Source organism: Apus apus, chromosome 11, assembly GCF_020740795.1.
Source record: "Apus apus isolate bApuApu2 chromosome 11, bApuApu2.pri.cur, whole genome shotgun sequence".
NCBI lineage: Eukaryota > Metazoa > Chordata > Aves > Apodiformes > Apodidae > Apus > Apus apus.
In genome coordinates this window covers 19933406-19958715 of record NC_067292.1, presented here as the reverse complement: position 1 = coordinate 19958715, position 25310 = coordinate 19933406, and the positions used below count along the sequence as shown (strand labels likewise).

The following is a 25310-nucleotide window of genomic DNA, read 5'->3' as shown; positions in this document are numbered from 1 at the left end:
GCAAACCCAAGGAGGGGCTCAGTGTGAAGGGTTTTTAGTGCGTAGCATTTCCTATTGCTGCTCTCCCTGAGCATTCAGCATCTTAACCACCATCTGCCCTAGCTTGGAGCTGAATGTTAGATGCAGATATTGAGGAAATTCTGCAAATGCTGCTGTGGTTGGATTCGGGCACTTAACTCTTTAAAAACAAGTTAGGAGATGAGTGGAGCAGGGTGTTCCCGTGGTAACACTCTCGGTCCTTGGAAGGGAAGGAACAAAACACTTTCTTCTCCAGCCAGTTTTCCCTGCCTGCAGGTGAGACCAGGAGCAGGGAGAGTGAAGAGTGTGGACAGGGTGTTGGCAAACAAACTGTCCTTGTGCTGTGAGAAAAGTCCAAAGTTTCCAAGCAGCTGGTGCTGCTGCCCGGGTGAGTCCTTCCCCCAGCTACATCAGTAGGTCTGCAGAACTTTTCCAAAGTATTCCTGCAGTTGTCCTCATTCCTGGAGGCTGGTTAAAAGACTGTGGAGGACTTGTAGCCTCTCAAACCCCTCGTGACGCATAATAGAGGAGAGGGATGACAGCCTTGTCAACTTTAATATCAATTTCCTGCATTTATTCAATTTTCTGAGGGAGGATGAGGTAGAGCTTGACCACAGGCTGCTTCTGACTCAGTTGAGAGCTGATTACTGAATCACCCCTCCTTCTCCAATGGGTTTATATTATGGCTATGGTCAGATTTTCTAACAAATTACAGATTGTACTAAAAAAAGACACAAGCAATAAAAAGAATAAGGTTGGTAACCTGCTTGTTAACCGTCCTAGAAAAGCTGCAGGTGGAAATGTGTGGTGGCAGAGACCTGCAGGGAAAAAACCCCAGCTTTCTATTTTGCATGCTTGTATTTTAGGGTAGAAACTGATTCCCTGGGGTTTTGCAGGAGAGTGAAGTCAGGACAGGACCAACAGGCTCCAAGTTGGGATGTGGCTTTTTAAAGAATAGTAGGTTTTGCCTTGATGCTGCAGGAGGTGTGAGCCTCCCCTGGCTGCCAGGCCTGGAAGGGCTCCTGGGTGGTTGCACTTCTGGTCACTTAGAATGAACTAAATCTGCAAATAGGATTAAAAAGAAATAAATCTGTCTCTTGTTTTGATGACAAAAATTATAACAGCTTTAGAAAAATAAAAAAGCACAAAGCCTCAAGTGTTTAATAATGTATTAGTTTTATTTTCAATGTTAGGCTTTGTTTGGCCCAGAAATGTGTTCAGGTTTTTTCCTGCAGTTCATAACTGTAGCTTTGTTGTATGTCATAAAGCTCTGTGGAATGGGTTAGACACAAATCAGTTCTAGGGTGGCAGCTGCCCTGAAAGGGAGAAAAATCTCCCTCTGGGGGTTTCTTGCTGGTACATTTCCTGTTGAAGATGGACAGGAAGGGCAGCTTGGTATTCCTGAGCTTGGACTGGAGTGTGGCTGCTGGAAAATACTGAAAGCAGATATAAAAAAATGCCAGGATCAGAGAAGCATCACTGCCCTCTTATGTACCCATTGCTCATAGATCCACAAGATGCCCTTGTCCCAGGTCCCTCCCCAGCTTTCCTGGAGCCCCTTCAGGCACTGGAAGGTGCTCTAAGGTCTCCCTGGAGCCTTCTCTTCTCCAGGCTGAACACCCCAACTCTCCCAGCCTGTCTCCAGAGCAGAGCTGCTCCAGCCCCTCCATCATCCCTGTGGCCTCCTCTGGACCTTCTCCCTGCCTTTCCTATGATGAGGGCTCCAGAGCTGGACACAGTGCTCCAGATACGAGGTGGTGTGTCTCTCCTAAAATATATCCAACCAGCCACTTCCACAGCCAGAGCAAATTGTTGGCAGTTCCAGACCTCCTTTTCCTCCTCTTTATCTAGTGATGTCTCTTGTTTTTCTCTTCCTTGAGGCTTACTTGGCTGGATTAGACCAAATTTGGGGCTTCTCCAGCCCTTGGATCATCTCTGTGGCCTCCTCTGGTCTCTCTCCAGGAGCTCCATGTCCTTCTTGTGTTGGGGCTTCAGAACTGGACCCAGTTCTTCAGGTGGGGTCTCACCAGAGCAGAGCAGAGGGGGACAATCCCCTCCCCTGCTGCTGGGGATGCAGCCCAGCCTTTGGGCCCATGTTTTATCCTTCTTGGGGAAGACAGACTATTTTTCCCTTCTCTTTTTATCCTGGGAGGCACATTAGATGGTAGAATTGTTTTCCTCCTGCCCTGTTGTTAAAGAAATGCACACATTGTGCTCTCAAATAAATTAGATTTTGGGTTTTTTTTCCCTGTGTAAGGAGGAATTGCTCTTGATGTATATTGCTGAGCCCTTGGCTGGAAAAAGGAAAGAAAAAAAAACCCAACAAAACTCAATTTACAGAAGAATGTGCTTTTTGCATTTCAACCAGGCTGTGGGAACGTGGTGATTTTTAAGTAGAGCACCAGGAGTGGAGGTGAGATGCAGACAGATGCTCTCTGCTGAAAAGGGCACTGAGCTCTGCTTTGAAGAGCTGAGACACTTGAAGAGAATGAAAGTGCCTGGCATGAAGCACCAGGGCCAGCCAGATAAATGCATCCTTGGCTTCTGCTCTTTCTTTTATTTTAATGCACCTGCCTGGGGGTGTGAGGACGGGTGGGTTTGTGCTGCTCTGTACGTTTCTGGGAGCTGAAGTGTTTGTTCAGATCTCTCCTCTGCAGGAGCTGATGTCTTGGGCTCTTTCAAACATGAGGAGCTCAGTTACACCCAGGAAATCCTCCAGCCTCCCACAGGTGTCAGTGACCATGCTCACACAGAGTGGTGGGGTTGGAAGGGACCTCTGGAGATCATCTGGTCCAACTCCCCTGCCAGAGCAGAATCCCCTAGAGCAGATCCCACAGGAACACATCCAGGTGGGTTTGGAATGTCTCCAGAGAAGGAGACTCCACCACCTCCCTGGGCAGCCTGTCCCAGGGCTCTGCCACCCTCACAGGAAAGAAGTTTTTCCTGATGTTTGACTTGAACCTCCTGTGCTCCAGCTTGTGCCCATTGCCCCTTGGCCTGTCACTGGACACCCCTGAGAAGGGTCTGGCCCATCCTCCTGACACCCCCTGTAGATATTGACCAGCACTGACCACATCCCCCCTCAGCCTCCTCCTCTCCAGCTGAGCACCCCCAGCTCTCCCAGCCTTTCCTCACAGGCAGATGTTCCAGCCCCTTCAGCATCTCAGTGCCCTGGGCTGGACTCTCTCCAGCAGCTCCTTGTCCTTCATGAACCGAGGAGCCCAGACCTGCAGTCAGTGCTCCAGGTGTGGCCTCACCAGGGTAGAGTTCCCCTGCTCCCCCAGACCTTCAGCTTGCTGTATTGGAAACCACTTCATTTACAGGTAATGAAGCACCTTTTTCAGTAAAAGGGCTTTGGGACCAATGTATGTGTTTAAAAATCAATTCCCTTTCACTGTGGCTTCTTGAGGTTGTTCAGAAGGTTGTTTCCTTTGATGGAATTAGGGTCTCAGAAGGAGCTTTCTGCAAAGGGTTCCTTTTGCCTTCTGACTGTATTTTATCTCAGGCTGCAACTCTTTAACTGTGAAGAGGACTCCAGATCCTAAGGCAGGCTCAGTGAGGTAGAGGGCTGATCTTTCTCTTCAAACATCTTTCCTTTCCACACAGCTGCAGTCTGCAACACCCTGCTGTGTGTTTCACAGAACCCCACAGGTCAGGGAGTTTGCTGAGAGGCAGCTGTGTTGGTTGGGCTTTCCCTTGCTTTGGCTGTGCAGTTTCTGGGGCTGGAAGCACCCGGTGAAACAACGAGGTGGAGGTGCCACCTGCTTCACTCTGGTGGCCTCTTTGGGTTGCAATACTTTGATTTATGTTGGTGTGTTGAGCAGGAGAGCAGGGAGGGACCTGCCAAACCTCAGAGCTGCTGGAGACAAAGAAAGGAGGGAGCAGATCTCCATGGATAAGAAGGATGTGTCTTTTCCCAGTAATTCCATTCACAGCCCATTGTCTCTGGCAGTGCCCTCCAGACCAGCAGCACCTGCAGGTTCAAGGCAGGGTTAAGGGTAGCTGAGCATTTTGGTTAAGATTTTGGGTGGATGTCTGGGTTTGGGGAAGTGGGGCACAGCATATGGCATGTAATTTTTGTAAGGATGGAGGGAGGCAGGAGCCACATCTGAGGGAAAAGGACTTGTGATAATGCAGTGATTTGCTGCATCCTAGTTTCATTCCTGCATCTCTGGGCCCTAGAAAATCCTGTTAATGGAACAGTGTTCCTGCAGAATTAGGGATAAAGGGCCACTGGAAGGGTAGAAAAACAACATTAAGCTGCCTCTGTGCAGAGCAGAGAGTATTAACTGAAAGGATTTGAACTCTCAGCTGCCTTTGGTGTCTTGGGGCTCCTTTACAGCTGCATAAAACTTCACTGGGCAGTTTCCTCATTTCCTTGTAATTATTTTAATCCTTTGCTTTCTACCTGTGGCTCAGGGGTGGTGTTTTCCTGATACCTCACTGGAGGTGTATGTTGGGTGGCCAGACTTCCTGCTGTGTGCTGGTTGGCTTAGTGGGTGAGGATATTTGGGATAAGATGTTAATTCTGCAGTGGGAAGAGCTGTGATCCTCAGTAACCTGCTTGGTGCAGCCCCTGAGCAGGGGCTGAGCACTGATCTGGATCTGTCCTCCTTATGACACACTGGTTTGACTGGGATTGTTCTGCTGGAGCCCTGAGGGTGCTGGGGCTCCAGGAGATGGTATGGAAACTGAGAAGTTGAGCACCAGTGTGACTCTGGAGGCACAGGGAGCCCTGAATGGCACCTGTACAGTGGTTCTGAAGTGTGGTTTTGGGTGGGTGCTGTAAATGTGTTGCACTCTGGAGAAAATCACAGCAAAAAATTACAGAAAATTCAGCCTGGAGAAGAGAAGGCTCCAGGGAGACCTTAGAGCACCTTCCAGTGCCTGAAGGGGTTCCAGGAAAGCTGGGGAGGGGCTTGGGACAAGGGCAGGGAGGGAGAGGACAAGGGGGGATGGATCAAAACTGGAAGAGGAAGATTTAGGTTGGAGATGAGGAGGAAATTCTTTGGTGTGAGGGTGGTGAGAGCCTGGCCCAGGTTGGCCAGGGAAGCTGTGGCTGCCCCATCCCTGGCAGTGTTGAAGGGCAGGTTGGATGGGGCTTGGAGCAGCCTGGTCTGGTGGGAGGTGTCCCTGCCCATGCAGGGGGTTGGATCTGGATGATCTTTGAGATTTCTCTCAACCCAAACCATCCTGGGATTCCATGATCTTCCTGGCTCCCATCTGACCCCTCCACTGAGCACCGGACTTGCAGGTTGTGAAGAGCTGGTACCAGGCTGTGGTTCCAACTTCAGGGTAAAACCTAGTTTGATTGAATCAAATCTCTGCAAAGAAGACCCTGAACACTCATCTGTGCTGCAAATAATTCTGTGGCCTGTAACTGACCCTGCCTTTGAGGGGGGCTGGTTGGACCTGATACATTTGGACCAATCTGCTGTTGAAAGTTGGCTCAGATTTTGTCTGACCTGAATTTGAGTCTTCCCTGACAGTTGCAATGTCCTCCTGCCCTGGGAGGAGACAAAGGAGGAGTTAACCAGCATATGTGCCACAGGTAGGAAGTCAAGATGTTGATTTTTAGGTCGTTAAAATCTCTTTTCAGCTGCAAAAACTCTTCTGAGAGGATTCTGTTGGTGCTGAGCTGGATGGCTAAAAAGACTCTTCTCAACCCAGAGTTTTTCTTGGTAGTCTCTTGACCTACTCCCTGAAATCCCTAAATCTGACAAGGTTGCAGTTGGAGCAGGTGGGCACAAGGGATCTGGGCGAGTTGTTTGGAGCTAGAAGGGGCAGCTCCAGCCAGCACCCGAGTCCCCTGGTTTGGAGCAGGAGCTTCTGGGCTGGCTTGGCTGCTGCCTCCCCCTCCTGCTGCCCTGAGCCAGTGCGGAGAGAGAGATCCCAGGCACGTTGTCCAATATCTTTGTTACTGAAGTGGATGCTTTTATGGATTTTCCTGAACAGTGAGCTTTTGCTAATCCCCCCGATTAGCGCTGATTGGCGAGACGGGAGCCGGGCGGCCCAGGCGAGGAGAGGCAGGAGGTGCTGGTGGTGGCCGTGGAGAAACACCTGCTGGTAACACAGCCAGCACCTCCCTGCTGGTGCCGACGTGTGCCTGGCCGTGTCTCCAGCTCCTGAACTTCCATCAGCACCAGGCAACCCACACATCAGAAGCACCCAGCGTTTCAGGCACTTGGAGTGATTAACTGAAGGGTTTGATTTCGTACCTGACGAGAGGTAGAATTGAGCTGGCTGGGAAGGGAAGTGTTGGTGTGTTTCCTGCCATTGTTTGTGTCTGAAGAACAGTTTCTGAGGGATTTGGTCACAGTCTTCTCAGCTTGAGGATGGTTAGACAGAACCTTCCGGGCTCAGACAGAAGAAAGGTTTCTTGTTATAGCTGGGATGACTCAAAAGCTGTTCTGTGCTGTTGTAGCAGGCACTGACACCAATGCCTGAGTTGCACTTCCTTATCTCTTTCCACTGAGTACTCTGCTTTGCTTTTTTCATTTGCTTTCAGCTTTAGGAATTTATGTTGGGGTTTAGGAATGAGCAAGGTTCAGGAATTCTTGATGACATTCTTAAGCTACCTTCTTTTGCTCAAGAGACTGATTTGGAAAAATTAAGGCAAACTGGCTTGGCTCTTGGATAAGAATGTAAAATAGTTTCGTGGCATATTCAGGACATTAAAATATGTCCCAGCCCACCTTGGTTTCATGGGGTTTGGAGGGTGAGGGAATTGCCAGCTCAGGTGCTCTGGTTAAACCAGGGCTGCATTTTTGCAGGGGATGGGGTGAGTTCATTGCTAAATTCATCTTAAAACCAGTGTAACTGTTTCTGTGAGATCTTAGAGGTCTTTTCCAACCAGAATGATTCTATAGATTGGATATTAGGGAATATTTCTTCTCCCAAAGGTCTGTCAGGCCCTGGCCCAGGCTGCCCAGGACAGGGGTGATGTCCCCATCCCTGGAGGGGTTTCCAAGCCCTGTAGATGTGGTGCTGAGGGACATGGGGCAGTGGTGGCCTTGGTACTGCTGGGGGGAGGGTTGGACTCGATGATCTTAAAGGTCTTTTTCAACCAAAACAATTCTATCGTTCTGTGGTGGTTCTATATTCATCTTTCAAAATTCATGAGAGTTCCTGTAGCTCCAGTGTTTGACACAGGGGCATGGCAGGAATGGAGCTGGTATTGGGGGTATCTTGAGCTACTTCATGAAGGTTTTCCCTGATCTCTGAATGATCCCTGTTTGGAAACAGGGAGCAACCTTGCTCTGGAAACCTTCCACATGCTCCCAGTGTGTGCCAGGCACGTGGAGCTCCTGAGTGGTCAATGTGGGCAAATCCAACAAGTGCCAGAACTGTGCTAACAAACACAGGTGGTGAATTGACCACGTCTGCAGGCAGAAGAGAGTCAGGATTTGAAGTGTTCCTCATCTCCTGGAAGCAGGGAGCCTTCTCCTCTGCCTGGCTTTGGACAAGCAGCATCATTGCCTCACGTGTCCTCTGCACCAGCTGAGATCTGTGGGAAGGGAGAGGGAATTTGGCCCCAGGAAAAACTGCTTCCCCACTTTGCTGCAGACCATTTTGTCCTCATCTGCCCTTCGTGCTGAGCAGAACTTCTTTGCTTAGGAGCTTGGAAAAGGATGTTCTCCAGGCTTTCTGGGGACAGAAGCCAGCAGGCAGGTTCTGCTGTAGGGGGCTTTCAGAATCTGCCACAGATGATGCAGGAAGAGCCTGGGGACCCAACCTTGTACTTCCCCAAAGCTCTTGTGTTAAAATTTGCATTTACTTACCATCAGCAAAGTAGAGTATGTGGTGAGGGTGGTTCTCTGGAGACTGCCAGAGGTCCAGTGGTGTTCAGGGCTTTACTGACTAGCCCAGGTGAGGGGATTATGTTGATTGTATTTGCAGATGACATTGACCTGGAAGAGCTGTGAAGTGCAGTGAGTTGCAGGTGGCCCCAGGTGGTTTGAGCTGCTCAATATCAGCTGCAGGTTGTTTAAAAAGAAGAGGAAGTTGGTGCATAAAAATAGCTGAAGAACAGAATTGTGGAATCCCCGACTGGTTTGGGTTGGGAGGGACCTTAAAGTTCCTATGGATTTCGTAGAAGTCCATGGCTGGCCAGGAGAGAGAACTAAATTCACCTCCTTGCTGCAGGAATGGTAATTAAATCAGTCCACATGTATCCAGAGAGCTGATCAGCAAACTAAAGTTTATCTCTGGACCAGTCCTGGCCCACTTGACCCTACTGAGTGTCTGGGGTGGAGCCTGGGCTGTGGTGTGTGAAGAGGAGATGCCAGAACTGGTCAGGGACAGGGCAGAGGAGCTCTGAAATCATAGACACTTGGTTACCAGAGACCTCTGGAGGTCTCTTATCCCACCCAGCTCGAGATGGGGCTGTTGCCAGTACTAGATGATGTTGGCTGTGACTTTGTCTTCCTGACAAAGCCTTGAAAAATTTCAAGGCTGGAGATCCCTCACCTCCCTGGTGACATTTTCCAGGGCTGTACCACCTTTCCCGGGATTTTATGCAACCCCCCCAGCCTGGTATTTCCTGATAAGGACATTCCAAGGTGCAGCTTTGCCCTGTTGCCCCTTGGCAACATTTGGACCTGTTGTGTGTTCTGTAATCCTTGTAACTAGAATCCCAGACTGGTTTGGGTTGAAAAGGACCTTGAAGATCATCCAGTCCCAACCCCCTGCATGGACAGGGACACCTCCCACCAGACCAGGTTTCTCCAAGCCCCATCCAGCCTGCCCTTCAACACTGCCAGGGATGGGCCAAAAACTACTTTCAGATAAATGTAATCTGCTGGTTCATTGTCCTTACAGTTCTCCTTGCAGGGCTGAACAAGCCCAGCTCCTTCCACCTCTCCCTGCAGGCCATGTGTCATGGACCCCTGGCCACCTTTGTAACCCTAACACAAATCTTCTCCACATCCTTCTCCAGCTGGGGAGTGGCCAGGCCAGATTCCACAGAGCAAACTGAAAACTTCTGATTTTGTTTTGGGAAAAAAAACCCAACCGAGCAATGCAGGAAACAAGAGGGTAGGATATAAGAGGGGAAAAAAAATCACATTTGGGATGTGTCAGGTAGGGATGAGTTGTCCTTGCTACTTCAGTGTTTCTTTCTTGCCCCTGTGCAGTTTGGTGCAGTTCCAGTGAGGTGCTTTGCTGGTCACCAGGATCTCTGTCTCCTTCACTGGGTAGTTTGGATGCTGAAAGAGGCTGAGATGATACTAAGGAGAGACATGGTGGAATGGGATCCAGAACAGTTGTTTGGATTCTAACAGAAACCAGCCAGGTAGTGCCAGGAAAGGCAGCTGTAAACTCGTCACCCAGGGCTGAGCTGTGTTGCACTAAGCAAATCTAATTTTAGTGTCTCCTGATGATTTATAAACTTTAAATTTCCAAGCAGCAGGTTATATCTACCTTGCCTGCCCAAACTGGTGCTTTCTGGGAGAGAAACAGGAGTGCCATTAAATTGGGCTATGCTGGATACTTAAACCTGAGCTTTGAGGAGATGTTTGGACAGAAGAAGGGGCATTTCCCCCCCTCTGCCACACGTCTGGGGTGGATTCTGACTGAAATGGAAAGATGAAGAAAGGCAAGTCCTGCTGGGCAGCAGAGCAGGTGCTGCTCTTCTGCTGGAGCCTGGACCCTGCTGGTGTTTGGTGCAGCTCCTCACCCTGTTGCACTTCTGGGTGCTTGGGCTCCGGGAGGTGAAAGGAGAGGAGCAGAGGAGCTGTTGCCAGCAGGGAGCAGGCTGTGGTTGCACTAACAAATAAGACAGTTTTAGGATTTACTCCCCCTTGTTTGCTCTCTTGAAAGCAGGCAGGGCTTGTGCATCCACAGCTTGAAGCCTGCAGGAGGGGATGTGTGTGTAGGTGGAAGGTTAGAAGCTTATCTCTTCATCCTCTGCTGCACTAATCGGGCTGAGAAGAGAAACCCTTTGTCCTTGGGGAAGATTCTTCCTCCCTATCCTCCACCCTTTCTTAGTTACTGGGAATTGGCACCTCGAGGTGCTGATTAGGTTCAGTTCCAGTTCTCAGCCAGTAAGTGCCTCTTTTAAGATAATTCATTCAGAATGAGAGAGCATCATTCAGCTCAGGTTGGAGTTTGGGGAATAAGAGCAGTGAAGATGTCAGGAAACCCAGGTATTATGAACAGGTTGGGACTCATTGAGTCAGTGCAGGGAGCTGGTGCTCCAGCAGTTCCTTTGGAGGTTCCTGACTCTTTCTTTCCCTGCTCACCTTTTTGGTGGTAGCTGGGGAGCTCACCTTGTCCCCTCCATTCTCCCAGGTCCAGGGGAGCTCACCTTGTCACCTCCATTCTCCTAGGTCCAGGGGAGCTCACCTTGTCACTTCCATTCTGCCAAGTCCAGGTCTCTTCACCCTGAGCTTCCTCCACACACAGTTTCTCAGCCAAGGCAGTGGTTAAAGTCTCTTGTGTCTATAACTTGCTGACACATTTTTAAGAGATGGCTGTGAAACCAGCCAAGCTGAAATGTGGGGTTCCCCCATTTTTCCATGCCAGTTTTTTTCTTGAGGCTAGCACAGCCATCCCTGGCTGTAAAGAAAAGCTCTGTGCTTATTTTTGTTGTAGCTGCTCTGGTGTTGCTGCCTGATTCCAGCTGAACATTCAGTGCTTGTGCAGGGAAAATCAGGTGGTTATTTCCATTCCAAAAGCTGGGTTATGGAAGTTCACAAGCACCAGATGGCTGCATGGCCTGATAATGCTGTGGATTATTAAAAGGCTGTTGTATTTTCCTCTTTCATCCTTCCTTCAGTCCCCCACAAATTAATGTGGAATGCTTGGGAATCTGTCCTTTGCACAAGGTGACAGTTTTTCAATGAAAACTTGTTGTTCCAGCTCTTTGGAGCTGCTGGGGTTTGATCACCTCTTTGCAACTGCTCCTGGGCTGAAGGAGCTGGTTGTTAATGCAGCCCCAGCGTGGTCCTGGGCTGGGTCACCACGGGATGTCCCATCATTGCTGTTCCCAACTTGCTCCTTCAGAGTTGACACTTTCCATTCTCTGAAGTCATGTGGGAACCTCCTAAATTAGACACAACTGCTACTTTAGCACTTGTGTGTGAAAAATGCAATGCAGAGAGTGCCTGGGGACCTTCAAGGAATTTATGTTTTGAAACTACCAGCATGTCACAAATCTGCCACCAGAGACATCAAAACTTTAAAAGGCAGCTGCTCTGAAAACTGATAGAAGGTGGAGAGATGTGCCCTGCCTCCAGTGCCATCCATACGTGTTAGAGGAGGCCACGGAGATGATGGGGGGGCTGGAGCAGCTCTGCTCTGGAGACAGGCTGGGAGAGTTGGGGTGTTCAGCCTGGAGAAGAGAAGGCTCCAGGGAGACCTTAGAGCAGCTTCCAGTGCCCGAAGGGGCTCCAGGAAAGCTGGGGAGGGACTTGGGACAAGGGCAGGGAGGGATGGGATGAGGGGGATGGATTAAAACTGGAAGAGGGGAGATTCAGGTATTAGGAGGAAATTCTTTGGTGTGAGGGTGGTGAGAACCTGGCCCAGGTTGCTCAGGGAAGCTGTGGCTGCCCCATCCCTGGCAGTGTTGAAGGGCAGGTTGGATGGGGCTTGGAGCAGCCTGGGCTGGTGGGAGGTGTCCCTGCCCATGCAGGGGTGGGACTGGATGATCTTGAAGGTCCCTTCCAGCCCAAACCAGTCTGGGATTCCAGAGGATGTTCAGCCCTCCAATATGAGGGCCAACAGTCTCCAGTGTTAAACTAATTGTACCCAGTGTTTGTCTGGTAAGAAATGAGGTGGGTGAAGTGGATGCTTCCCCAGTGCTCCCAGCTAGAGGACCTGGTTGCAGTTGCTTGAAGAGCTGGTCACTTGGCAAGGTCTCTGCTGGTGTCCATCAAGCACTGCTGAGGTTCTGCTTAGGATGTGGCTGCTACCCCCCTTTTTTAAGGTATGTAGGAAGATGCCAGAGCTTTTGTGGTTCCTTTCCCTTGTGGAGGAGTGCAGGCCAGCAGAGACCAGCACACAAGTTCTGCTCAAACTCCATTACATTTGAAATCGGTTCATAGAGGAACCTGGGGCTGTTCAGTCTGGAGAGGAGAAGACTGAGGGGGGATCTAATGAATGTCTATCAATCCATGAGGGCAGCAAGAAGGCAGGACAAGCTCTTGTCACTTGTGCCCTGGGACAGGACCAGGGGCAATGGATTCAAACTGGAGCCCAGGAAGTTCCACCTGAACATGAGGAAGAACTTCTTTGCTGTGAGGGTGACAGAGCCCTGGGACAGGCTGCCCAGAGAGGTGGTGGAGGCTCCTTCTCTGGAGACTTTCCAGACCTGTCTGGATGCCTTTCTGAGTGCCCTGCCCTGGTTTTGGTCCTGCTCTGGCAGGGGGTTGGACTTGATTATCTCTGGAGGTCCCTTCCGACCTCTAACATTCTGTGATTCTCTGGGTGCCCAGTGACCAGCTATTGGTGACTTTTCTTCATTTATGTAGAATTCTTGGGCCACAGAAGAGCAGTGTTGGTCATGGCAGCAGTGAGATGCCAGGCAAGGCTTTTCTGCTGGGCTTTTCTGCTGGGGTATTTCCTGGCAGCATTTTCTTCCCAAGTCATTCTCTCTTTCCCCTCAGAGAAGCAGAGGGGCAGTATCTCCTCTAGATCACTTCAGTCCAGTGTCCTGCACTCATGTGAACACCTTCTTGGTGTTCCCCAAGCACACCAGTGCCCACCTTCCTCAGCCCTTGCAGGAGCTCCTTGCAGTGTTCACCAGGAGGGTTCCTGGGGTTTTGCCAACTTAAAGCTGCAGTTTTGCCGACGGATGTTGGAGTTTCTGGAGACCAATTTCAATTCTCCAGGGGCTGGGGTTGAAAATTGCTAAATTCATTCCACTCAGTGTTTCAGTCCCATGTTGCCTTACCTGTTTTTAAGGAGAAGGCTTCAGTGAAATCAGACCAAGGATGGGGATGGTGCAGCAAGTGAAACCTCCTGCTGCGTAAACAGATCAATCAACTGATTTGTGTTTGCTGAGCAGAAGAAAAATCTAATTGCAAATACTCCCTATGCAACGTTTGTGGGGAAACCAGAGTAATTGGAATAATGAGAAATCCTTTTGGGTTTTGTTGGGAGTTTATCTTCTTGAGGTTTCATTAGACTGGGCTGGTGTGGTGCCCAGGCCTCTCAAGGCTTGGGCTGGTCACGTATTCCCAGTTTCTACATCTTCAGGCTGGCATGTTCCTGATGGATTTCTTCAACTTCTAAATTATCACATTTGTCATCTTTTAATATGACTTGAAATGACTGAAGTCATGTTGTTCCTGGTGGTTAGAGGCTTGTTTCTCTGACCAGGCTCTCCAGGCTGTGCTTCCTTCCTGAGCACCCTGGCTCTATCCTGAACACCAGCAAGAACATTTCTTCTCTTGCCTAGTTCTTGACAGTGCTCATATATCCCCCTTTAGCTAAGCTGAGTCATCCAGACTGTTTTACTCACAGGAACACGTCCAGGTGGGCTTTGAATGTCTCCAGGGATGGAGGCTCCACCACCTCTCTGGGCAGCCTGTCCCAGGGCTCTGCCACCCTCACAGGCAACAAGTTCCTCCTCACATTTAGAACGAACTTCCAATGTTCAGGTTTGTGCCCGTTACCTCTTGTCCTGTCACTTGGCACCACTGGCCCCATCCTGCTGACACCCACCCTTGGAGTGCTGATGAGCACTAAGATCCCCCCTCAGTCTGCTCTTCTCCAGGCTGAACAGACCCAAGTCCCTCAGGCTTTCCTCAGAGAGATGTCCTAGTCCCCTCATCATCTTTGTAGCCCTTTGCTGTCCCCTCTCCAGCAGTTCACTTGCCTTGAACTGGGAAGTCCAGAACTGGACCCAGTTCTGCAGACAGGGCCTCCACAGGGCAGAGTAGAGGGGGAGGAGAACCTCCCTCAGCCTTCTGGCCACGCTTTCCTTGATGCACCCCAGGATGCTGAAGAATGATTCTATGGTTCCAGATTCCCTACCTCCTGCCTCTGTGTAGATGTTTCCCACTAATTCAGCCTCTCCCTCTCACTTGATGTTGTTGTGGCTCGTTCACCTTGGGCAGATACTGTTGGATACAGCATGGAAGAGGTGAGGGTGAAAGAGGGAACATAAGAAGTGGAATGTCCCAAAGCACCTTTTGGGGATGGGGGGATTGAATTAATCAGTGAAGCTCTGTTGGAATGTTTCATTCATAGAATCCTAGACTGGTTTGGGTTGGAAGGGACCTTCAAGATCATCTAGTTCCAACTTTCCTGCATGGGCAGGGACACCTCCCACCAGCCCAGGCTGCTCCAAGCCCCATCCAACCTGCCCTTCAACACTGCCAGGGATGGGGCAGCCACAGCTTCCCTGGGCAACCTGGGCCAGGCTCTCACCACCCTCACAGCCAGGAATGTCTTCCTGATGTCCTGTCTCTCTTGTGTTTCAGCCCTGGCCCAGCGTGTCCAACCTGGCCAAGGATTTCATCGACCGGCTGCTCACGGTGGACCCGGGCGACAGGATGACAGCCCTGCAGGCCCTCAAGCACCCCTGGGTGGTCAGCATGGCAGCCTCTTCCTCCATGAAGAACCTGCACCGCTCCATCTCCCAAAACCTCCTCAAGAGGGCCTCTTCCCGCTGCCAGAGCACCAAGTCCGCCCAGTCCACCCGCTCCAGCCGCTCCACCAAGTCCAACAAGTCGCGGCGGGTGCGGGAGCGGGAGCTGCGGGAGCTGAACCTGCGCTACCAGCAGCAGTACACGGGCTGAGCGCGGGCCCCGCCGCCCGCCCGCCGCCTCTGCTCTGCCTCCACTCGGCGAGGAGCGTCCAGGTGTCCCAGCCCATCCCCGAGGAGGTGTCCTCCCCCACCCCGCCCCGCCTGGGGCCCGGGGAGCCTCGTGGTGCTCGTCCCGGTGCCGGGGGGTCTGGCGCAGGTGACAGGGGAGCCCCCGTGGGCTCCAAGCCTCAAGTGATCCCACAAATTCAGGAGCCAGGCTGGGGAGGAGAGCTCTTTCTGGAGCCCAGGAGCTTGGTTGTTCATAGTTATTTATTAATTCCGGAGCGTTAAGTTTCTCTCATTTGCATGGGAAGGCCAAATACCCCCTTTGAGTGGAGGTGCGGGCAGGGATGCGTGTGGGGATGGAAAAATGAGGTGGACCCCCGTGCCCAGCTGGGTTAGTCAGCCTCTGTGGTGGTGCCTCGAAGCTGGCATGAGTCACATGCAGGTGGAAGCAGGAGAGCTCTGAGCTCTGACTCATCTCACCCAGTGGTGCCACCTCCTCCTCATCCTGCTTCTAGGAGATGCCAGAGGGCGGTTGGACTGGGAAGCTGCAGGGTCCCCCCAGTGCTGCCCAGTGCCTGCTGACATGGATGGTGTGTGATGACAGCGGGCTTGGAGCTGGGGTCTGGTACCTTCATCTGGGCTGGGAGGGTCCTCCTCATGAAGGGCTGGGAAGGGGGTCACTGTCCCTTTTCATGGGCCACAGAGAGGTGTCCTAGGTAGGTTTTTGGGGGTCCTTCCTGTCTCCCTTGAATTATCCTTCCACTCTTTGCAGCTAGAGCAGTGTCTCCCATGCAGGGCTTGTTGTTCCTTGCTGTGAGGTGGCCCTGTCATGTCTGTGACCTGTCACCCTTCAGGCAGGTGTTACCCACCCTGTCACTTCAGCAAAACCTCGCTGGCTCCAGGTTTTGGAATGTTTTTGGAATATAACTGGATTTTGCTCTCTCCAGCTGCCTGAGAGGAGGTTGGAGTGAGGTGGGGGTTGGGCTCTTCCACATAACTGGTGATAGGATGAGAGGAAACGGCCTCAAGTTGCCCAGGGGAGGTTCAGAATGGATATTAGGAACAATTTCTTCCCCCAAAGGGTTGTCAGGCCCTGACCCAGGCTGCCCAGGGCAGTGCTGGGGTCACCATCCCTGGAGATGTTGAAAAAACATGTGGATGTGGCACTTGAGGACATGGTTTAGTTGGTGGGGTGGGGTTGGGTTGGACTTGATGATCTCAGAGGTCTTTTCCCACCTTGATGCTTCCATGATTCTATGATTTCTCCCTGTCTGCAGATCTGGGGCTGCCCTGATCTGCCTGCCTGTTCTGCCCTGGTACTGCCATCCCATCCCTGCTCTGGGACAGTCAAGTGGTGGTGGGAGCTGTTGGGATGGCCACAAATGGTTCCAAAGCATCAGGGTAGGGGCTGGAGTCACACAGGTCCAGTTGTAGAGTGTCAGCAGTGCTAATGCCCTGGAGATGTTGTACAAACCCCTCAGAGCTGTTAGAGGTGCCTTAAATCCAACAGGAAAAAGCTGCTTGTCAGGTTTCCTTGTGCTGGGTGGGTGATGTGGGGCCTTCTGGGAAGGACCTCTCAGGGAAGGTGGTGCTGGAGAGCTCAGCATGGCCTTTCCACCCCGGATTGGTGCCTGTGCCACCGAGGTGTGGTGCCAGCAAGATCTTCAGTGGTCACTCACAGCTCCAGGGAGCTCTGGCTCCACTGGCCACAGGTCAGGAGACAACTGTGGTGGGAGAAGACTTGAGTTTTCTGTGCAGAGGGAAAAAGGAAATTTCCAAGGATGTGCTTCAGATCCCAAAGCTGGGATGGGCCATGACCACTGTGGAGGACACCTGAGGACAAACAGTATGTGGAGCAGGGGTGGGATTCTAAATCCTTTGCCAAGTTTTGCATATTATGATGAAAACTCTGGGTCCTTTGCAGGCTGCCCTGTCTCTGAGTGGCCATCCCACCATAGCCCAGGCTTTCTTCCATCCCACCATAGCCCAGGCTTTCTTCCATCACCATTCACAGTCAGCACAGAATTACTCACAATTGGATGTTTTTCTGTGAACTTCTTCAGCTTCTTTTATTCCTCATGGGGTTTTTCCTGGTTCATCACCAGGAGCTGTGTCTGAGATGTGATTTCTGACAAATCCCAGAATCCTAGACTGGTTTGGGTTGGAAGGGACCTTAAAGATCATCTAGATCCAACCCCTGCATGGGCAGGGACACCTCCCACCAGCCCAGGCTGCTCCAAGCCCCATCCAACCTGCCCTTCAACACTGCCAGGGATGGGGCAGCCACAGCTTCCCTGGGCAACCTGGGCTAGTGCCTGAACCAGGCAGGTTGCCATGTTTTGCTTCATGAACAGTTGGGTTCCCCTCTTGTTTCTCCAAACAGCTCTGCCCCAGCAGCTGCTCCAAGATGTGTACCAACTGGAAAATGGTTCCTCAAAGAGGGCAGGATGCTCTCTCAGGGGGCTTCTGCTTTTGAGCCATCACTCCTAAGAGTCTTCTGCGTGTTCCAAGCATCCCAGCCAGACACTGTGACCTCTCTTCACTCCTGGATGCTTTTCATGGCTCTCCCCGGACTATTTTGCATGTTTAGCCTTAAAAACAGATATTTTGCTTGTGTCAGGAGCCTGATGAACTGAGCCAAGTCCTCTGGAACTCAACACCCTTTAAGCACTGGTCCATCATATGATCTTTAAGGGCTTTGCTAACCAAAATTATTATATAGATTGGACATTAGGGAAAATTGCTTCATGGCAAGGGTTGTCAGGCCCTGGAGTCCCCATCCCTGGAGGGGTTTCAAAGCCCTGTAGATGTGGTGCTGAGGGACATGGGGCAGGGGTGGCCTTGGCAGTTGGACTCAGTGATCAGCTCAAGACCAATTCCTGGGCTGCTTTTCTCCTTGCAGTCGTGGCCCATTTTCAGCTGGATCTGGGGTGGGGACAGTCAGGGGGCTCTAATTCTGAGCAGCAGTTGAGGTGCCTCAGTCTGTCCTCTGCAAAGCTCTTCCCTGTCAATGATCTCCATCAGCTGCCCTTGGCTACACCCCCAGGAACATCTCAGCTCTTCTTTTATCTCAAGTCTCAGGAGTTTCCACTTTCCAGCAGTGCCTTGTTTGGGGATTTTAGAAGTTAAAGTCTCTTGAAATGTTTCTTGTTTGGTTTGTTTTTTTTTCCCTCCTTCCCTGGATTTTAATGGTGGTTCCTAATTTGGCTGGTGGTGGTTTTTGGAAGAGTTCCCCTGGTGCAGAACTGGCCAGGAGGGGGCAGGTAACAGCTGCACGTTCCAGGCCATTGCTGAGCTGGGCCCCAGACCCCCAAGTCCCTTATTTTTCCAGACTCTTGTTCAGGCAACGGAAACAAAGCTGGAATGACCCCTAGTGGTAAATCCTGGTGTGTCCGTGTCCCAGCACAGCCCTCTTTGGGTCACCTTCCCACTGCTTCTGGCTGAGATGTTCTTACCAAGAAGAATCTGGGGCTGGGGTGCTGAGTGCTGGTCCTGGCCCAGACCTGCAGCTCTGGATGTTCCCCAGCTTGCCCAAGGTGGCCTCATGTTCTCCTCTCCTGAGCCCAAAGAGCAGCTTTGTCAGCCCAGGATGAGTGTGAGTCCCTGTGCAGCCACTGGAAGGGACGTTCAATGCTGGGGAAAAGACAAGTGTGGTCACCCCACCAGTGTGTCCAGGAGATGCTCAGCAGCACCCTGGGCACGTCTTGGGGGGCACTAGGAAAGAGAAAAGCCCAAAGGTGCTGAGGCTGGAACCAGTAGGTTTGGGACTTACATGTTGGCCAGGGCAGCTGTGGCTGCCCCATCCCTGGCAGTGTTGAAGGGCAGGTTGGATGGGGCTTGGAGCAACCTGGGCTGGTGGGAGGTGTCCCTGCCCATGCAGGGGGTGGGACTGGATGATCTTGAAGATCCCTTCCCACCCAGACCAGTCTGGGATTCTATGACTTTCTCCCATCACAAGACATGATGGAGCAGCTCAGGGTGTTGCTTCCCAGCAGATCCTGTTTCAGGGAAGAGCAGATTTAAGGAGCAGAGGGAATTGCAGTTGTTTGTCTTTTGGAACTTAGCTGTGCTGTGGGAAACAGTTCCATCACTTTGTCCTGGGGCTTTGGCTGCTCTCCTCAGGGAGGGAATTACAGCTTCAAAGCATGTGGCCTGTTGGTTCCTTGGTTTGTTTTGGGTGGGTTTTTTTGGAAGGTTATTGGAGGTGACTATGAAAAGGTCTTCCAGAATCAACATCAGGTGGTCTGCAGGCTTGTGAAGCTTCATGTCCAGGGTTTTGGAGTACATCCAGTAAGCTGTGCATTTTGCTAAAGGAGCAGCTACTTTTCCATGCTTGATTTACTTTTCACCTTCCTCAGGCTTCTAAAAAACTTCATGTGTCATCCCAGTGGTGGCAGAAACCCCCCTTCTTGCAACCCAGAAGAAATGTGTGCTGTTTAAGCCCCAGATGGTGATAGCATCTGGATGCTCCTGCCAGTTCCTGGACTGTTGTTCCTGGAAAGGCACAGGCCTCCATGAGGGACAGTTTGTAGCCCATGAGGAGAACCAGCCCAGACTGAAGGGTTCTGACCCTTCAGGAGTGATAAGGAAACCAGCTACAGGCTGGAGCCCACGGGACCTGTTTGTTTTGGAAATGATAAACCCTCAAACTCTGAACTTCTTTGACACGGGGGTGTTTTCTTTGGTCAGGAGCTTCTGCTCTGGTAATTCCTGCTTGTCCTCATACCCTGCTCCATTCCTCAGCCCTATTCTACCCAACTGTTTGGCTGAAGTCCTGATCTGGTCAGTGATGGTGTTGGGTTGACCTGATGATCTGAGAGGTCTTTTCCAGCCTTAATGATTCTGTGATTCTAACTATGGAACGCCCAGACTGGAATGGGAATGGTGGTTAGCTCAGCTGCTGGGCAGCAGCTCTGGATCTGGCTCTTCAGGAGCCCTGGCAAGTCCTGGAGCCAGGGGAGAGCATCCATGGTGCCCTGAAGGTGGGAGGAGGCTCCATTTGAGGACCCCAGAGTGCAGGCTCAGCTCAGGATGATGTACAAAACAGGACAAGGAGTTCAGGGCAGTTACAGGCCTCTTGGAGTCTGTGTGGGGCCACATTCCTGCTTTAAGTGATGCTACTAAAGCTGTGGAGGGTTTGGGGCAGAGTAAATAAATATCTCAATTTAATTTCCTTTCCTAAATGAAGCAAAGCAGCCCAGGGATGGGCTTTGGGTGGGGGAGGGAGATCACACCTTCTGCAGGAGTCAGCAAGAGTTTTCTGGCAGCAGGTTGAGCCCTGGGGTCTGCAGGGAGGGTGGTCATGACCCAGGCTCAGCTTCACCCTGGAAAACACCACCAAGTGCCTTAAACTTCTCAGGGCCAGATTCCCAGCCCCAGGTTCCCTGCCCCACCCCCGGGGGAGGGTTTTGGTGCTTTTCTCTCCTCTTTCAGCCTGGATGAAAAATGCAGCTCTTGGGTGCTGGGGAGGAGGGTGCAGGCCTGGCAGAGCTCTGCCTGTGCTGCGCCCTGAGGTTGCAAACACAAATTCCATGTGAAGCAGCAGGGCTTGGTGCCTCCCAGCCTCCCTTGTCCCTGAGGAGCCTCCCTGGTGCCAGCTCCTCCTGTTGTCCTGCAGGGCAGCGCTGCAGAACCCCTGGGGGACAGGAGAGCTGCTGTGGCAGGAACCAGTTGCACTGAGTTTGTCTGCTGGACCTGGGAGAGATCCCACCCCCACCAGGTGCCTGTAGGAAACGAGCAGCTCCCCTGTGGACACCCAGAAGTTTTCCTGTTGCCTTTCACTACGGAAAAACCACCTCCCGGGAAGCTCTGGGGCCCGGCAGCTCTTCCGGACCTCGCTGTTATTTTTGGTCACCCATTTCCCTCTGCTGGGTTGGAACAGTTTGGAAGTGACTCTGGTGGTGTCCCTGTAGTTTCCAGAAGGATCCAGATTTGCCTTTGGAGTCCACGAAGGACGGTCTCATAGGATGAGGTCTGAACTCATTGTAATTAGTCTGTAATGTTAATTATTAGAGTGTACAGAGTTATTTATTTTGCGTACTCTGCCTGCTCAACATGTCAGTGTATTCTCTGTGTCCTGTCACTCCTGCCTCATGGATCTGTGTGGGACCAAGAGCTGCTGCTCCTCCTGCACGTGAGTGATGGGCACTAAACACATAGATATGGGTGATTCCCCCCTCTGCTCTGGTGAGACCCCACCTGGAGAACTGTGCACAGCTCTGGAGCCCCAGCATAAGGTCATGGAGCTCCTGGAGAGAGGCCAGAGGAGGCCACAGAGATGATGGGAGGGCTGGAGCAGCTCTGTTCTGGAGACAGGCTGGGAGAGTTGGGGTGTTCAGCCTGGAGAAGAGAAGGCTCCAGGGAGACCTGAGAGCACCTTCCAGTGCCTGAAGGGGCTCCAGGAAAGCTGGGGAGGGGCTTGGGACAAGGGCAGGGAGGGAGAGGACAAGGGGGAAGGGATGAAAACTGGAAGAGGGAGATTGAGGTTTGACATGCGGAGGGAATTCTTTGGTGTGAGGGTGGTGAGAGCCTGGCCCAGGTTGCCCAGGGAAGCTGTGGCTGCCCCATCCCTGGCAGTGTTGAAGGGCAGGTTGGATGGGGCTTGGAGCAACCTGGGCTGGTGGGAGGTGTCCCTGCCCATGCAGGGGGTGGGACTGGATGAGCTCTAAGATCTCTCCAACTCAAACCAATCTATGATTCAATGGTTCCCAGATGGCTGCAGCTCCACAGTCTCCTTCCCTGGTGGGATTGGCACACACTGGAGACCGCACAGCTGGGTCGGTGGCAGGACCATTGCAGGTCCCTTCCCCCAGGTGGCCCCTGGGCAGGTGCCATGGGAAGCCCCCCCGAGCAGCCCTGCAGCTGCTGCCAGCCCTGCTCCTCCTCTGCCCAGGATGTCCTGGCTGCCCATGTCCCCAGTGGGTCCCAGCTGGGCACTGAGCTGCAGCGCTGGGAGCTGCTGGGGCTCAGCAGAGGGTGACCCCACCAGCGGGTGTCCCCGGGCACCTGCCGCCCTGTCTGAGCCCGGAGGGAAGGAAGGAGCCGGAGGCAGCAGGAGGCACGAGCAGCTGCTGATGCTTTATTGCCAAGGGGGGTGTTCCCAGCTTCTCTAGCCCCGGGCGACCACGGAGTCGATCCAGGTGCGGAAGTTGCTGACGCGGGTGTAGATGGCCGGGGTGCGGACATCGCAGTTGGTGGTTCCCCAGGAGACGATGCCGATCAGGGTCCAGCCGCTGCCGCTCCTGTAAACCAGGGGTCCCCCGGAGTCGCCCTGCGGAGAAGCCCCTGCTTGCTGGTCCCAGCACGGGAGGCAAACTGGTCGCTGACAGCCCTGCACGTTGCCAGGGGCTGGAGCTTCAACCTCTGGCTGCGCGGATGCAAGGACAGGCTGCCCAGAGAGCTGCTGGAGGCTCCTTCTCTGCAGACTTTCCAGACCGGTCTGGATGCCTTTCTGAGTGCCCTGCCCTGGTTGGGGTCCTGCTCTGGCAGGGGGTTGGACTCGGGGGTCTCTGGAGGTCCCTTCCAACCCCTGACATGCTGTGATTCTGGGAAGACTCCATGTCTCCTCCTCCCGTGGTCCCAGCATGTTCTTCAAACTGGTCCCTCACACCCCTGGACATTGCCAGGTGCTGGAGCTGGCTCCGTGAATGCCAGACCCCATGTCTCCTCCTCCTGTGTTCCCCACAGCACAGCAGAAGCCCAAGTCCCTACCTGGCAGGAGGAGGCTCCAACCCCACCGGCGCAGAGCATGGAGCTGGTGATCCTGTTGCCCCAGTACTGCATGCACTGGCTCGTGGGGATCAAGGGCACGGTGACCTGCTGCAGGCGTGTGGCCAGGGCTTGGGCTGGGGGAAAGAACCACCATTAACTCACTGCAGGGTTGGAAGGTCTCCCGGGGCTTGGGGGAGCACACGGGCACCCTGGGCGCGCTCCTGTGGTGATTCCAGACACACGGGTGCTGCTGGGCAAGCAGCTTCCCTCTCCGTGCCTTCCTGGGGTGGGATTGTCTGGTGCAGGCAGCCCCCAGCATGGGCAGGTGTTTGCCTGAGCGCAGCCAGAGAATCCCAGGATGGTTTGGGTTGGAAAGATCTTGAAGTCCCAACCCCCTGCATGGGCAGGGACCCCTCCCACCAGCCCAGGCTGCTCCAAGCCCCATCCAACCTGCCCTTCAACACTGCCAGGGATGGGGCAGCCACAGCTTCCCTGGGCAACCTGGGCCAGGGTCTCCCCACCCTCACAGCAAAGAATTTCCTCCTCATGTCCAGCCTCAATCTCCCTCTTCCAGTTTCAATCCCTTCCCTCTTCTCCTCTCCCTCCCTGCCCTTGTCCCAAGCCCCTCCCCAGCTTTCCTGGAGCCCCTTCAGGCACTGGAAGGTGCTCTCAGGTCTCCCTGGAGCCTTCTCTTCTCCAGGCTGAACACCCCAACTCCCCCAGCCTGTCTCCAGAGCAGAGCTGCTCCAGCCCTGGGATCATCTCCATGGCCCTGGCGTTTCCACCCACCTCCCAACCACTCACTCCCACGCTTGCACCAACACACACATCCACACGTGCACACCCAGAGTCACTCAACTGCCCAGCTCCCCACTCGGTGTCACCCCCCCCAGGCCCTGCAGAACCCCAGGTAGTGGCTGGAGGGGCACGTACAGTTGGGGTTGGTGCGTCCCCAGCCGGTGGTGACGCACTGCAGGTTGTTGGGTATGGCCATGTTGGGGGGGGGCAGGCAGACGGTGGAGACGCGGGGGCCCAGCTGCGCGGGCGAGGAGAGGCGCAGCAGCGTGATGTCGTTGTTCATGGTGTTGGGGTTCCAGTTGGGGTGTGTGATGGCCTGTGGAAACACACCCCGGGCTTCAGCCCTGCCCTCTGGGAGCTCAGCTGCTGCCCCAGCCGCCCAGGGCAGCCGCCTCAGCCCGGCTCACCCTGCTCACGGTCTTCACTTGGATGGGCTCGGCGTTGGAGTAGAGGTCATACTCCCCGAGGACGACGACGTGAGCGTTGGGGCTGCAGGAGGTAAAAGGGAGTCAGGGGGTGGTGGGCAGCACCGGGGCTGCCACCCGGCACCTGGGTCCTGAGGGGACGTGGGGTGGGTTGCTGGGCTCCCTGGTGGCACCGGGCTGGTGGCCAGGGCTTCTCACTTGAAGTTGCAGTGGGCGGCTGTGACAACCCAGTACTGGCTGATCAAGGAGCCGCCGCAGAAATGGGATCCTGTGCGGCTCTGGGGGAGACAGAGGGAGGGAGAGCTGGGGCAGGGCAGGCTGAGTGTCCCCCCAAAGCCAGGGACAGGCAGAGGGTGCCACAGCCCCCCTCCCAGCTGGCTGTGTCCCCACGGGGTGCAGGGGACAGTTCCATACCTGCAGGGACACCTGCCAGGGCCACGAGCCGGGCACAGCGTTCTGCCCATTGACGATCCTCTCGCTCTGCTCCAGGAAGGGGCTGACAGCAGGCACCCCGCAGCCTGCGGGGGCAGAGGGGGGCGTGAGGGTCACCCCCAAAGCTCGGGGCTGCCGGTGGCTCCGTGTCACCCTCCCTGAGGTGCCCCAGCCCTGCTGCACCCCCAGGACCTGCCCGCACCCCCGGGCAGCGCTTACCTGAGACGGCGCTGGCCAGAGCCAGGCAGGCAACGACCCACAGGAACGCCATCCTGGGACGATGTGGCTCTGTCCCCAGGGCCACCAGCTTTATGGCAGCTGGGAGCCGTGTGGCTTGGAGCCAGGCAGGGCCAAGGTCCCCCCTGCTGCCTTCTGCCAGCTGCGGGCAGTGGGGACGAGCCACCTGGCACCTACTGTGCCCCAGGTAAGTGGGGACATGGGAATGTGCTGCCAGGTCTTGAGGACAAGTCATAGAGGGGGGGGGGAGCTGAGGGAGCTGGGGGTGCCCAGCCTGGAGAAGAGGAGGCACAGAAGAGACCTGCTGGCTCTGCAGCTGCCTGAGAGGAGGTTGTAAGAGAGGGAAGTGCTCCTCTCCCAGGTAAGAAGCCATAGGATGAGAGGAAACAGCCTCAAGTTGTGCCAGGAGAGGTTTAGGTTGGATATTAGAAGTTCCTTCACAGGAAGATTTGTCAGGTGGCCCAGGCTGCCCAGGGAGGTGGTGGAGTCCTCATCACTGGAGGTGTTGAAAAGCCCTGTAGATGTGGTGCTGAGGGACATGGGTTAGCACTAAACTGGGTAGAGTTGGGTTAATGACTGATGACACCAAGCTGGGAGGAGTGGCTGACACACCAGAAGGCTGTGCTGCCATTCAGAGAGACTTAGACAAGCTGGAGACTTGGGCGGGGAAAAACCTGATGAAGTTTAACAAGAGCAAGTGTAGAGTTTTGCATTTGGGGAAGAAAAACGCCATGCACCAGTACAGGTTGGGGGCTGAGCTGCTGGAGAGCAGTGTAGGTGAAAGGGACCTGGGGGTCATGGTAGACAGGAGGATGACCATGAGCCAGCAATGTGCCCTTGTGGCCAAGAAGGCCAATGACATCCTGGGGTGCATTAGAAAGGGTGTGGTTAGTAGGTCAAGAGAGGTTCTCCTCCCCCTCTATTCTGCATTG

At 53.4% G+C, this 25310-nt stretch overlaps 2 protein-coding genes across 5 annotated transcripts in view; one reads left to right on the top strand and one right to left on the bottom strand.

Annotated features, from left to right (window-relative positions):
* PSKH1 (protein serine kinase H1) overlaps window positions 1-25310 on the top strand; it is a 95141-nt gene that overhangs the window by 10667 nt on the left and 59164 nt on the right. For all 4 annotated transcript variants that reach the window (XM_051629387.1, XM_051629385.1, XM_051629384.1 and 1 more), the window contains exon 4: window positions 14445-18601. In XM_051629387.1, coding sequence (XP_051485347.1) covers window positions 14445-14762 — 318 coding nt within the window. In that variant the 3' untranslated portion in view covers window positions 14763-18601. The remainder of the gene's footprint in view (window positions 1-14444; window positions 18602-25310) is intronic.
* On the bottom strand, window positions 21850-24619 carry CTRL (chymotrypsin like). The gene is made up of 7 exons (XM_051629394.1): window positions 24361-24619; window positions 24124-24227; window positions 23908-23987; window positions 23692-23773; window positions 23420-23600; window positions 22487-22620; window positions 21850-22046 (listed from the first exon to the last, which is right to left on the bottom strand). The coding sequence occupies exons 1-7, from the start codon at window positions 24611-24613 to the stop codon at window positions 21885-21887; spliced, it is 996 nt and encodes a 331-aa protein (XP_051485354.1). The 5' UTR covers window positions 24614-24619; the 3' UTR covers window positions 21850-21884.

Coding starts and splice junctions, on each gene's coding strand:
- CTRL (XM_051629394.1), bottom strand. CDS start 24,613: ATGACTTGTCCTCAAGACCTGGCAGCACATTCCCATGTCCCCACTTAC. Junction 23,988..24,123: donor CCTGGCAGGTGTCCCTGCAG/GTATGGAACTGT, acceptor TGTCTCCCCCAG/AGCCGCACAGGATCCCATTT. Junction 23,774..23,907: donor GCCGCCCACTGCAACTTCAA/GTGAGAAGCCCT, acceptor TACCTCCTGCAG/CCCCAACGCTCACGTCGTCG.